Raw genomic sequence first — 14418 nt, forward strand, 5'->3', positions numbered from 1 at the left:
ATTCTAAAATATAAATATTATTTATTAAAATTATATCTTATACTAACTCAATTACTAATTTATTTGATATCTATCTCATTAACCTATTTTATATCAAATCAAAAAATGTTTATGAAAATTTTATAAGAAACAAAATAACAAATTTCTAATTTTTATTTATTTTATATCGCATCAAAAGTAATTATTATACTATTATTCTAAAATACAGGTAAATATAAAAATAGTTATTCTTAGAAATAAATACTTTATTTTAGGAAGAATTATGAGTGTCAAAATATATGAGCAGCTCGAGCTTGGTTAAAATAGCTGAGCTTGAGCTTTAGCTTAAGGCTGAATTTGAATTTCAAGCTAAGCGTGAGGCGGAGTTAGCTTGCTTTAGTTCAACTTGATAGGCTTGATATAAATTCATCTTCTAATATTCAAACCCTAACTTTATCATTCACAAACCTCGACTCCAAACTGATCATTTTCTCCTCTTCAAGCTGTCAACCTATCAGGTCCTCCTCCTCCATCATCAGCCAGCCTTCTCCTCTTTCTCCACCATCGTAAACAAGCCTCTTCCTCTTTCTTCTTCTCCTTCAACTCCACCACCTCCTATTGAAGCTGTCACCTCTTCTTCCTCCTTCGACAAGACTCCTCCACTACCTTTATGCTCAAGTTGCCGCCTTCTCCTCCTCAAGCCACTACCACCGTCACTACCGTCTCAACTCATGCTAGGTCCAACTATGAGGCTAGTGTATGGCTTGATAAATAAACTTTTGATTCAAGCTCGAGCTTTGTTAGTGCGCGGCTCAAGTTGAGCTAACTTGAGGTTGATTCTCAAAATAAAAATAAAATTAAAATTAATTTTGAGTCGAGCTTGAGATGAAGTTTCCCATTTAAGCTCTTAGGAATAAGAAAAATAATTACATATTTTAAATTTAATCTTATTCCTAAAATAATGAGAGAATAGTTTATTTTTTTAGACTGAGATCATCTCAAATCTAGCTTAACTTGAGGAGAGATCGACCTTAATTAAAGCCCATTTTCAAAATGAGTCTAACCTAATGATTATGAATATACATATATACATAGTTGTCGTCAGTCTATGGTCGGTAAATTTTTTCATTGTGAAATTTGAGTTGAGCTTCAATTAAAAATAAAATAAAAACTTTTGCTGCATAGTTGTCTTTCCTTTGTAAAGCTATAGCTATGGGAAATTAATCTTTATTTATTTTTTGAGGGTTTCTTCCATGCAATCAAATTAATTCTTTATCAATCAATTTGATGAAGATCTAACGGTTAAGATCTTTAAGGGTATAATAGGAATGAAAGATATTACCGGTTTAGCAGGTAAATATATAATCTTGCACATTATTTTTTAACAATTATATTATCTTAATATTTTATTAAGTAAAAGACATATATATCATTAACTGAGAGTAATGTATATATATTAAAATAAGGGTATTGATGTCTTTTATAATTAACTTGATGAAATTTTAATTACATTTTATCTTTTTAATTATTTTTTATTATTTACATATATCTCCCATTAGTTTAAGATTGATTTAAATTAAATTTTAATAGATAGAGATAGAGAATTATATTTAAATTAAAGTTTATCTCCAAACAATCAAATTTAAATTATTTAATATTAAATGATATCTCCTATAATTAAGGCATAATTATATTTAAGAGAGAAATATTAATGGAAAAAACATGTAGAGCGCTTCTTCCGTACTTATCAATTACTTTGATGAAGATCTAATAGTTAAGATCTTCAAGGGTATAACAAGAAAATTGGAAAGTTAGGCACGCGTAATTAATCTTCTTAACTGATATACTCTTTTTCTAAACTGGCTATTATAGCCGTTGAATTAAGATTATAATTTTTAAAGGTGCATTGAAGTATTTGCCTTATTTTTTTAATCTATCCATCAAGTAAATTAATGGCGAGAAGAAGAAGAGGTGAAAGAAGAGCATTAAGGAGGAGGGGAAGCGAAGATAGGAGCGCAGCCATGGGACGAGAGTATTTACGTTCAGATGATGCTCTTTCCCGCTCTTATCCAACCGCGATTGGACTGGACTGTGGTCCTTACGGCAGTGATCAGTCACCCCAGCAATTATCACATCAATGTCTTTTTTTATCTTTTTCCTAAGCCAAACAATGAGACCAATCCTCATTCAATTGAGCTAACTCTCACATACAAATGAACCATAACCGCCCAAATACATCTTCCACAGTTGCACTGGTGGTTGGTGGCTACATTACTGGTTTTCTATTACATCAGTGCCACTCCGTAGGAACCTTTGTTTGTGAATAATTCACCTGTAACCTGTAACCTGTAACCTGTAACCTGTAACCTGTAACCTGTAACCTGTAACCTGTAACCAACCAAGAACAACAATCATATGCGCACTGTTACATTGAACAGTATGTTTGTCTTCTTCTATCTGCCGAATTTTGTCGCTCTAAGAACACTAATTTAACCGATGGTTCCAAAGCCTATTAGCTGGCATCTACACAAACGACACCTACACTCTACTTCTAACATCACATGCCCAATCCAATCCCACTGCAAGTAATAAACTATTCACTAGCTCGATACGTCGCCAATTAGCCCAAAATGGAAACGATTTCCACCGGATTTTGAAATTTAAAAGGGGAACGATTCTAAATTCTAAATTATAATTAAGCAAGATTTGGCGCCTCGGGGAAAGCATAAACTCCACTATCTCGCCAACGAATCAAAAGCGAGCATCGGAAAAAGAAAAGGGAAAAGAGAAAGAGAGGAGAGGAAAAGAAAAAGGGAGGCGATTCGGGTGATTCCGTCGAACACTCGCATGGCGGAGAGCTGCAATTCTCGGAGCTTCTCGTGGCTCGTGAAGTCTTGTATCCCCGATCCTCGACGAGAAATTGCCAACCCATCGTCGGAGAGCCACCGCGGACATCGAAGCTCCGTAGCCGTCGTAGCTTCCTCGGCTGCCGCCCCGATCTTCTCCCTCCCTGATGACCTCCTCCTCGAGTGCCTCGGTAGGGTATCGTCGAGCTCGCTCCCTTCCCTCCCGCTTGTCTGCCGCCGCTTCGCTCTCCTCCTTGACAGCCCTGACTTCTTCCACCTCCGTCGCCTCCATGGCCGCCTCCGCCGATCCATTCATGCCGTCTCCGTCTCCGATCTCGCCGTCCTCACCTCCGCTACGCTCCCCCTGGCCTCCACTGCTGCAGATTCATGGGAGGTAACCGCCTTCCCCCTTCCCTTCTCTCCTCAGATATCCGATGGATCCGGATCCTTCTCCCACGCCCGCGCCGTCCCCGTCGGCCGCTCGGTCTACCTTATCGGCCGCGGCGCCACCATCCTCTACGACACCTGGACCGGTCACATCGCCTCCCGCTCCCCTACCCTCTTCCCCCGTAAGAAGTTCGCCGCCGCCGCGATCGCCGGCAAGATCTACGTCGCTGGCGGCTCCTCCCGCACCTCCGCCGTCGAGGAGTACGATCCCTCCGCCGACGAATGGAAGGTCATCGCCGAAGCCCCCCGCCGCCGCTACGGCTGCGTTGGCGCCGCCGCTGGGGGTGTCTTCTACGTCGCCGGAGGGCTTAGGGTTGGGTCGGGGCGGGCGCTCGACGCGCACGTGTGCGCTGGCTCGGTAGACGCGTACCACGTGGCGGGAAGGGGTTGGCTGCGGCCGCGCGCGGTGCCCGGGGGCGGGTGCGTGGTCGGCGCGTGCGGGGTGGGGGAGCATGTGTACATACTGGCGAGCCACGCGGTGGAGATCTCGTTTTGGAGGTGGGAGGTGGGAGGAAGGGGGAGAAGGGGAGGCGATTGGACTCGGCTCGATCCGCCGCCGGTGCCGAGCAGAGTCGGTCTCGGCGGCGCGGTCCTCTTCAGCTGCGCCGCTGTGGGAGCGGACAGGATGGCGGCGGTCGTACACGTGTCGGCAGTCAGGGGCGGCACCGTCGACGAGGCAGCGGCGTCGGCGGATGGGGCGGTGCTGGTGTACGACATACCGGGCGGTGAGTGGACTCGGGGCCCGGATCTCCCGCCCGGGTTTCGCCGCGCTGCCTGCGCCGGCGTCGAGTGCTAGCGTGCGCCGCGTAGCTCTATACGCGCGTACGTTTACTGGTGGTGGTTTCGTTGTTTGGAGTTCATCTTAGCCGTACGCCATCCAAAATGATATGGATTTCCTTTTGGGGTACTGCTTTTTTTTTTTTTAAAATTTCCGAAGATGCTTGGTGTCATTAGTGGAAAGAAAATTGTTCTGTATGCAAGATTAGTGGAAGGATAAATCTTGCAAGATTGAGGAATTTGTTACATTCAATTGTTGGTCAGCTTTCGAATGTTAATTTGGATCAATTTATTATTTGTCCTTCTTAGTTTGTTTCTTCGAAATCATTAGTTTAACGACAAATTATTTCATAATAAAGCTACTTTATAATAGTTCCAGATGGATTGCCTTGGATAATTAGCTAGTCAACTTCGGTTTCTCAATCATAATCCACCACTCAACTTTTCAATCGACTCCAAGTGCTTTATTTCGGAAGTCAGGTTTCTCCTCTTCGTCGAAATACTCCTTGTTCCTTTCCTTCCCTTCGAGCTCTCTCTCTCTCTCTCTCTCCCCCTTCTTCCTTCTCTGGTAAGCTGGACTCACCACTCTTATTTTCTTCTTTCCTGATTCGCGTGATGGGTTTTGATGATTTGATGTTCTCGTGGTAGATTACGGAAAATCAGGTCGAAATTTTTTGCACTTTATACCCTCGTTTGTACGAAAGAGGTGCAAAATAACTCCTTTTTTCTTTGAGATTAATGTGGACTCTGATTTATGATCTATAACAAGACTATATTAATTGTTTTCAATCTCTTATTTGCTGAAGTTAAAATTTCTGAATAAAGCCACATTGAGAAATTGAAGCTGACCATGAAGGTGATCTTAGCAGTTGGCATTTCATGTTCTTCAATAAATTGATGGGATGAAAGTTGAGCAATGGGACTATTATGAAATGAAATTGCTTGTATCCAGAGGAGGACCTTTGGTTCTATTGATCTTTACAATTTCCAAAGTCGAGAAGGTTAGAACCTTATTTTATCAAAGCTGTACCAATAAATTGCTCTTCATTTGATTTACAAAAGGCCATTAAGGACCATGGATTGACTGTGTTCCTTCAGATATCTGGCTCGGTTAAGTGATATCTTGACGTCAATTTGTTTATTTTTAATTTCAAGAAGAATTGTTTCTATTTTAAAAATATGCTGCATGGTTGTTATCAGTGAATTTGAAAAAATAGATATATAGCAGAGTAAGGAGTACAGCAGGTGAGTAGGAATGGATAAATGATCAGGAAATTTGAGACTGCTTTTGCTTCAAAATTTAACCATTTCTTTAGCTTTTTGATCTCATTGTTCATTCTATATTGTTTTTGTTCTTTGTCCTTGCATTTTTTGTTTAAACTGCATCTAAACCTAGATTTCGTATCATATGTTACATATTCAGCAAATTTCTTCTCTGCAAGCACGAATTGCTTTATATTCGAATCCCTTTTTCCCACTCATATCAAATGGATTGTTTTCTGCAATTTACATGGTTAGTTAAGCACTATTCTAATTTTTGTAGCTCTTGGATCTCAGGCTGTCTCTGGGGATTTGCTTTTTGCTCTAACAAAGTGATAGGAGGGCGGTATAGGATTTAGGGTTTAAGGTTTAGAGTTTAGGAAATCACTTAGCACGCAAGTATGGCTCGGTTGCGGAATGCAAAGACCTGGTGGAAGATCTGCACTAAAGTGGAGCCGAGCTAAGGGAAATGAGCTTGATCTTAATCAATTCAAACTATTCCTCAGCTGGGTTAGTCTTATTTCATGTAAAAAACACTGGTGGCATGTAGGCCTATCGTGTTTCCTTTTTCTTTTAGAATGTATCTGCTCAATCAAACAACTTTCAAGCCACTGTTCATGCTACACTAGAGTGAGAAACACTTTCAAGTATGAAAATTTGTCTATTCTTTTGATTAATTTCCATTTCTCTGTCTCAATGCAGTGTTTGTTTGATGCAGGATGAGAACTAGTCCTATCAAAGTTCCTCTATACCCTGATCCCCATCTGAGCAATCTGAAGTGAGATCTCAAATAAGAAGTTCATCACTTTGTAATGGTTCCTGAAGCTAGTCAACTTACAATTTAACAATTGATCCTTCCAATACCATCCTTCAAATCCATGGGCACCAAGGAAGTTTCTTGTTCATCAAGAATCCTAATGTCACATGCCCAGTCTCTGAAGCTATCCCTCCCCATTTTTATATTTCTCTCAATCTCAATCCCAATTATATAAAAACAAATCTCAATCTTGATAGACTCAGAATTCAACTCATGGAGCTTTTCCTTCTCCAGTCGCTCTTCTTCCTCCTCCTCCTCCTTCCCCTCTTACTCTACCTCTTCTTCCACCAAGACGCGGCCAAAACACCCATCACCCATGGACTCAAATCCTACCCTATACTCGGCTACCTTCCCCACTACATCAGAAACCGGCACCGATTCCTCGAATGGTCGACGGAGATCCTCATCTGCAGCCCAACCCACACCATGGGATTCAAGACTGCGGCACTCGTCGGCGGTGTGATCACCGCGAATCCCCTCAACGTCGAACACATGCTCAAGACCAACTTTGGCAACTACCCGAAGGGGAAGCTCTCTATTTCCATGCTCGAAGACTTCCTCGGCCATGGCATCTTCAACTCCGACGGCGAGCAGTGGAGGCGGCAACGCAAAGCCGCGAGCTTTGAATTCAACAAGAGGTCGCTTCGCAACTTCGTGGTGGAAACGGTGCAGTTCGAGATTGTTGAACGTCTCCTGCCATTGTTGAGGAGTGCGCAAGAGAAAGATGAGATCGTCGACCTCCAAGGTGTTCTCGAACGCTTCGGATTCGATAACATCTGCAATGTCGCCTTCGGCGAAGACCCGGGGTGCCTCACCAGTGGCGACGCCGATATGAAGTTTATGAAAGCCTTCGGAGAAGCGCAGAATCTTGTAATGGATCGGTTCATGTCTCCAATCAAAGTAGCCTGGAGGATCAAGAAGATACTCAACATCGGCTCCGAGAGGCGGCTGAGAGAATTGTTCTCAGTCATTCATAACTACTCCGCGAAGATCATTCGCGCAAGAGAGCAGAAAGCAATTAAGCACAAAAACGATCTCCTCTCGCGCTTCGCATTTAATGGAGAACACAATGAAGAGAGCCTTCGTGACGTTGTGACGAACTTCATCCTCGCCGGTCGGGAGACTACGTCGTCGGCGTTGACATGGTTCTTCTGGATCATATCAACAAGACCCGACGTTGCAGATAAGATAGTTCAAGAAGTCAAGTCGATTCGAGCTTCGAATCAAGATTCAAGTGTTACTACTTTCAGCTACGAAGATCTCGGCGAGATGCATTACCTCCACGCCGCGATATCGGAGTCACTGAGGCTATACCCGCCTGTGGCCATGGACACACAGTCGTGCGGCGGCGACGATACCATGCCAGACGGCACGTTCGTTGGCAAAGGATGGTTTGTGTCATACAGTGCTTATGCCATGGCAAGGGTGGAGGCCATATGGGGGAAGGATTGCAATGAGTATAAGCCAGAGAGGTGGTTGGAAGACGGCGTATTTAAGCCGGTAAGCCCGTTCCGGTATCCGGTGTTCCACGCCGGGCCGAGGATGTGCTTGGGGAAAGAGATGGCTTACATACAGATGAAGTCCATAGTAGCTTGTGTGCTTGAGAGGTTTAAGATTAGTGTTGTGGGCAAGGAGGGCACACCAGAGCATATACTATCACTGACTCTTAGGATGAAAGGAGGATTGCCAGTTAAGGTCATGAAGACAGAGGAGTAGCGTATATGTTTTAGATGTTATAACCCAAGCAATGTTGTCCATGATTTGTTTTGGTTGGTGAGAATTTTTTGATAGTTTGCATTGAAATGTATTTAAATGGTCAGGAGGAGTTCTGGAAGAAGCAAACTATCAAACAGGTGGTGGACTAGTAGCCTAAAACTTTACAAAAAAAAAGCATGCTGGAATTTTGTTACATGGACGCATCACAAACGCCTAACTATCTTTACACAAAAGTAGCTAACATTCTTTTTTAGTGCCTAACCGAATCCAAAAGCCAAGTACTTACTTTCGTCATTCTTCCTTTGTTAATAGGAGTAATAGAGCTAGTCATTCATCACTAAGGAGTGCAATGCCTATCTCAATGAGGTAGTAGTTACGGACAGGGAAGAGAGAGAGAGAGAGAGAGAGAGAGAAAGGCTTCTGGGAAGCATGCAAATCGCTATTTACTTTTAACTCAAAGTTTTTATGTTGCATAATGTGTCATCTTTCTTGTCTACGTTATTATATATATTCCAAGCAATTTTGTGATGACTCGGCCATCTTTAAAAATTAGGAAACCATACATTCGAACTGCTTCGTCAAATAAATAATTTTTTTTAATAAAAGACATGTACCAGTATTCTAGAAAAAAAGTGACAAATTAGAGTTCAAATTAAAAGTAAAAATGTATTAAGGGGGAAAGTTTAGTTTATGAGATGGATGTCAGTACTCTTATAAAATAGAGAAATATAAAAAAGATTTGATAGTGGAGGACATTGAAATGGCAAATGCCCACATTTATGCAGCAAGAAATTACAAGTGATGGTGGTGACTGCCACCAGCCCAGCCCCACTATCAGATCTCCCAGGCCAAAAGACACCCAGCCTCCTCCTCCTCCTCCTCCTCCTTCTTCTTCCTCCACTTTGTTGGCACTTGGGATGACAATCACCAGAGTCTTCACCACGTACACTGGCCTTCCTTCCTTATTTCGCAACTCCCATGGCTTTTGGGCCGCCCATGATTACCATCCCTGTGGCATTTTTGGGAGAGACCACACATCTTACTTCTTGTTCCCCCCCTTGCATGTCCGTCCAAAGCTTCCCGCATGCAGCTCACCAATTAATTACCAGCATCAAAACCTCTTGTATTTTCTTTCAAAGAGCTCAATTAGCTCATCCACATCAGGATTTATATATTGGGTAACTGTAGTTTTGCCTAAAATCAAGCAACTTTTTCTTCTAAACTTAATGATTTACTATATATATAGCTAATGCATAATTTTACTCAAAAATCAAAGTAAGTAGTTATAAGACAAAATCTTTGGTGCAGGACACACTAATCTACACGTGATAGTTTAGACTGCATCCTCTAAAATCCTACACTAAAATTATTAGAGTCTGCCTATTTAGTGTTCTAAGTATATAATTAATCCTGTACGTAAACCACCACTGTAGGCGAAGGCCATTGGCCACGTCGGATATCAATGCGGTTATAAAAATTCCAATAGCACTAATCTTGTATTAGTTAGGGGGAAGCATCATTAGTCTCTTTGTCTACTCCTATCCAAAGTTGAAAGGTGTGTGTATATATTCTTATTCTTATTCTTATTCTAATTCTAATTCTAACTCGCTGCTGCTGCTAATTAAGCAGAGTAGGATCCCAAAATCGGGTCGCCGCATGCCAGCCCGCACCTGGTGCGGATCCCCTGCGCCACTCAGCTGCATCAGCCCGCACCATCCTCACACCCTCCCACTACCTGCCACGTGGAGCCCATCACCACTAACCTCCCCAACCGAGGCCCCACCTTACTCACAACTGATGTGCAACCCCGCTTTGCCACCCCCTCACTGCCCTCCTATAAAAGCCATGCCATTGTAGTAGCCAAAGCTCATACAAGCGAAGTTGCACAAGCTTAGCTAGTATCTTATCATTATTATCTCTTTAGATACTTCCACCTTCTTCCTCCTCCTTCCCCTTGATCTTATTCGATTATGGCGATCGAACCGAAATTCTGCGGCGATTTCTTCCAGAGGATGAAGCCTTATATCGCCATGATCTCCCTCCAATTCGGCTATGCTGGGATGAACATCATCACCAAGGTCTCCCTCAACCGTGGCATGAGCCATTACGTCCTCGTCGTCTACCGCCACGCCTTCGCCACCCTATCCATTGCTCCTTTCGCTCTTATCCTCGAAAGGTATTTGATAACAACAACAACAACAACAACAAAACTTATCCAACTTCATGCTAAACTTATTCACGTTTTAGTGTTCTATATATTAATTTACTAGATGTCACTTGTTATGAATGTATACAGGAAGGTGAGGCCTAAGATGACATGGTCAGTATTCCTGCAGATATTTGTGCTAGCTCTGCTAGGGTAAGTATATATATATACATACATATATGCGTATGATTCATCTCATGCAAGATTATTTAAATGAGAATTATATATGTAACATTATTTGATTTGCTTATCATTTTCACAGGCCAGTTATAGACCAAAACTTCTATTATGTTGGATTGAAGTTTACATCCCCAACCTTCTCTTGTGCCATGAGTAACATCTTGCCAGCCATGACTTTTGTCATGGCTGTTATATTCAGGTAACTTTTTTTTTCTCTCTCTTTGGATAGATTCTAATGATATAAAATTTATTACTATTAGTTTATGATCTATAACTGAGTAATTGAACTAGGATGGAGAAGTTAGACATGAAGAAGGTGAGATGCCAGGCGAAGGTGGCCGGCACTCTGGTGACGGTGGCCGGCGCGATGCTGATGACACTGTACAAGGGACCAATCATGAAGATGATATCAACCCAGCATGGTCATGCTCCGACTTCGGACGTACCGACGGCCGCCGCCGCCGCCTCCGGTGACAAGGATTGGTTCTTGGGCTCCATGTTCCTCATCATAGCTACCTTAGCCTGGGCTTCTCTGTTCATTCTACAAACAGTAACACTGAAGCAATACTCTGCTCAGCTCTCTCTCACAACATTGATTTGCTTTGTGGGCACTCTCCAAGCCATTGTTGTCACACTTGTAATGGAGCACAAGCCTTCTGCTTGGGTTATAGGCTTTGACATGAACCTCCTTGCTGCTGCCTATGCTGTTAGTCTCTCTCTCTCTCTCTCTCTCAGTATATATATAAGTTTAAGAGTTTTTAATGACCTTGTGATGGATGTGTTGCAGGGCATTGTGACTTCTAGCGTAGCATACTATGTACAAGGGCTTGTGATACAAAAAAGAGGGCCTGTCTTTGCCTCAGCCTTCAGCCCCCTGATGATGATCATAGTTGCTGTCATGGGCACTTTCATCCTTGCAGAGAAGATATATCTTGGAGGGTATAAAAGTTTACACCTAAGCCTTTAATGTATAACGAAGAAGTGTTTCATATTTGGTTAACAAATTTTCCTTTTTGTGGCCTTGGCAGTGTTCTTGGGGCTGTGTTGATTGTAGTGGGGCTTTACTCAGTTCTCTGGGGGAAGTACAAGGAGTACAAGGAGAAGAGTGACACCGAGGCCACCTCTCTGCCATTGAAGGCAAATGGAGGAAGTGGACAGGGCATAGCAGTCACAGAGATGAATGGGGTTGAGCTGGAGGGCAAAAAACCCAATGGCATCAATTCCACTTCCCATATCTCAATCCCAGAAGTTAACATGAAGGCAGAAGGACTTGCATGAGGAGAGAGAGAGACAGACAGACAGACAGAGAAAGAGAGAGAGAGAGGAAATTAAGAGGAAGAGAAGACTCGAAAAGATCAGACATTTTGTTTGTACTTGATCTAATTACCAATCCTAATTTACCCTTTTTTTTGTTTTGTTTTGCTTTGTTTTTGGAAGAAAAAGAAGAAGAGGGAATGATGTTCCCTTCTTCCTTTGAAGTGAGCTTTCAAGAGATGGTGTGTTTCATGTAAGCAAATGAAACTTGAGATAAAGTCATTAAAAGAGTTTTGTGGTCTCTTATCTTTTGAATATAAATTGGAAATCTTCTTCGCACTATCTTTAATTACAAATACTATATCCAGATTGTGATCCATGGATTCGGATTCATATGCCACTAAATGGATTAGTGCACTCTTAGCATCCGAATTAGATGAAAACAAGATACAAATTAAAGAAAGATTCAGGGATCTTTTTGTGGATAATTGTGTATCACTCCAGTCACCTTTTGCTAGGTGAAACATGGCACTTAAGTATGTGACAGCAGAGACTAGTTAATGCAGCCTCCTATTCACACTTTACTTAAAATTTGATTATTTACTTAGATGTGCAAGAGAAGTTATTCCATCACACAGAGATCAACTACATAAAGAAGTTCCAATAATATAGCAACTTAAGATTTTTTTTTTCTGAAAAAAAGGAAGAAAAATTGGTGAGCACGGCATCCAAACACAATAACCGTAATAGTTAGAGTATTAAAACCGTCGTTCTCTATCAGCTTAAGCATTAATTCATGCGAAACACTAATTATATGACCTTGTAGATTTTATGCTCCACATTCTTCTAGTGTTATTTGACAAGTCCTTCTAGTGGTATACCTCCCAAATAGAGTTAGCTAAGCTCATTTCTGGAACTTAACTAAATTAACTTAAATTATTTTAGAAAAATATGATATTTAATTATAAAAGGATTTAGTAATGCTATAATTGCACTTGACTAAGATAAAAAAAGAAGTTTTAAGAGATATTTTATTGAATGACTATAATATTCTTCATAGTAGATAGACAGAGAAAAAGAGAGAGAAGAGAGATATAATGATTAACATAATAGTTAATTAAAGTAATATTTTTTTAAAATAAAAAGTAAAATGGTAATTGAATTTTGGTGATAAGTATGAAATATTGGATGTAAGAGGATAAGATAAAGAAGAAAAGATATAAGTAGGTTGATCAAAACTAGTTTTAAGATAATGTCACATATTATTATGAGCATCTCTCATTCTTTGTTTTCTAAGATATTGCCATCATAGATATCTAAGTATTGCAGTAACTTTAGTTCAAACCAATCCTGCACAACATAGCCCCACTAAGACGGTAATTTGTTCAATAAATCCACAAAGGTGCATGTCCCTCTCTATAATTAGATGTTGATTAATTATTATACTTCAGAGGCTTAAGATAATAAATGTTTATTAAGAGTGCCTGCCACTTGACAACATTGATATATTTACATGCTCGCATGGAGATCACTAAGCAGAGAAAAGATGAACCTTCGCGTGATGTACGCAACAACGGTTCTCAACATAATCTTTGTTTATCCAACAACCAATAGTTGCATTGTTTTATAGCCAAGCAATTCCTTTTTGAGGGAGGATTCACAAGAATATATCCTAGACTTGTCAGAGTTTTCACCAAACATAACATTTTTTAAGCTTCTCCATGAAGTGTCCTAATTTGGATTTGCCACTTTGATGGAACCAAACTCTGCAGTCGTCTTCCAGTAGCGAGAATTAAACTCACCAATCAATGGAGTGATTCCAAAAGGAGAAAGCGAATGCCACTTTCATGAGAGGCATAAGAATGACATAGGCAGATCATTAATCCATTTACATGATTCTAGAAGAGAGACATGGATGCTTCTCTCTCTCCATACACAAGAACAGGAAAAGATGACTTAGCCTATCTTTCACATCCACCATGACAAGTTGGTCATAAGGCTCCCTTACTCAGATAGCACTTGGAGAACCAAAGATAGCTTTTCTGTACCTAAAAGAAAGCAAAAAAGAAGAATGGAATGAGATCCCAACACCATCACACCTAAACCTTTCTATTTTGTCCTCTTGAGATGGTTAAACAAAACGAGATTCCTTTAGTTGCTAAGCGTGTAGGATTAGCAATAACCACTTAAAAGAGATCGTGGGTAAGACCCAAGAGCACAATACCACTTAAAAGACATGAAAGCTGAGCTCATCTTTGATGACAAGAGCTTAACATATGGGAAAAGGCAATAGTGAACCAAAAGTTTCTAATTAGAGTCTTAGTTCTGCATTTATTGCATAATATTACATAGGAATGCTCTGTGTAACTATATAAATGACACGAAGGAATCACCTTTGGAATCTTCTTTTGGTATCATAGAATCTCTTCAAAATAGTGGCCATATACTTTTAACCTCTCACACAAGAAAGTTGGGGTAGTGTGCTCAGTGGTGTTAGTGCACTATGCACAACTATAAACTTACTAGCTCATGAGATAGGACCATTGCTCTCATCTGTCTCTGTTATGATACTTGGAGTGCAACACCTTCAGTTGGTTGTGTTCCACTGTCTGCTCCCGACGACGATGTTGACCCTTCATGCATACATCTTTTTCTTCTAGCATATGATGTCTGCAATGAGATCTGAAATATAATTAGTTTTCTTAAATAAAATTGCGAGAAGATTTCAAAGTGGTATGATCTAGTAGAACTTCAAAGTTTTTTTATGGTCTGCAATTATCTCATAGCGACATAAAATTTAAGAGATGAAGACAGAAAAGACTCAAGTGCAGGATGAGGCGAATTGTAATATGATGCATTATTGCCACCAGATCAAGAAAGTTGGAACACTGTGCTTAGTGGTGTTGATTTCATTGCACATAAACTCCCACCAATAT

General features: G+C 41.0%; 3 protein-coding genes across 3 annotated transcripts; all 3 read left to right on the top strand.

The window, feature by feature from the left end:
• Positions 1 to 2587: 2587 nt before the first annotated feature.
• LOC140799373 (F-box/kelch-repeat protein At5g26960) lies at positions 2588 to 4344 on the top strand. The gene has a single exon (XM_073153684.1). The coding sequence runs from the start codon at positions 2827 to 2829 to the stop codon at positions 4066 to 4068; it is 1242 nt and encodes a 413-aa protein (XP_073009785.1). The 5' UTR covers positions 2588 to 2826; the 3' UTR covers positions 4069 to 4344.
• A 1940-nt stretch (positions 4345 to 6284) lies between these two features.
• LOC140799372 (cytochrome P450 CYP94D108) lies at positions 6285 to 7951 on the top strand. The gene has a single exon (XM_073153683.1). The coding sequence runs from the start codon at positions 6340 to 6342 to the stop codon at positions 7840 to 7842; it is 1503 nt and encodes a 500-aa protein (XP_073009784.1). The 5' UTR covers positions 6285 to 6339; the 3' UTR covers positions 7843 to 7951.
• Positions 7952 to 9706: 1755 nt separating this feature from the next.
• On the top strand, positions 9707 to 11824 carry LOC140798737 (WAT1-related protein At5g07050-like). Its single transcript, XM_073152762.1, has 6 exons — positions 9707 to 10018; positions 10139 to 10201; positions 10311 to 10427; positions 10520 to 10934; positions 11016 to 11167; positions 11257 to 11824. The coding sequence occupies exons 1-6, from the start codon at positions 9813 to 9815 to the stop codon at positions 11504 to 11506; spliced, it is 1203 nt and encodes a 400-aa protein (XP_073008863.1). The 5' UTR covers positions 9707 to 9812; the 3' UTR covers positions 11507 to 11824.
• The last annotated feature ends 2594 nt before the right edge of the window (positions 11825 to 14418 follow it).

The sequence above is a fragment of the Typha latifolia genome, chromosome 12 (genome assembly GCF_019914945.1).
Source record: "Typha latifolia isolate L0001 chromosome 12, TyphaL0001v2, whole genome shotgun sequence".
Taxonomy (NCBI): Eukaryota; Viridiplantae; Streptophyta; class Magnoliopsida; order Poales; family Typhaceae; genus Typha; species Typha latifolia.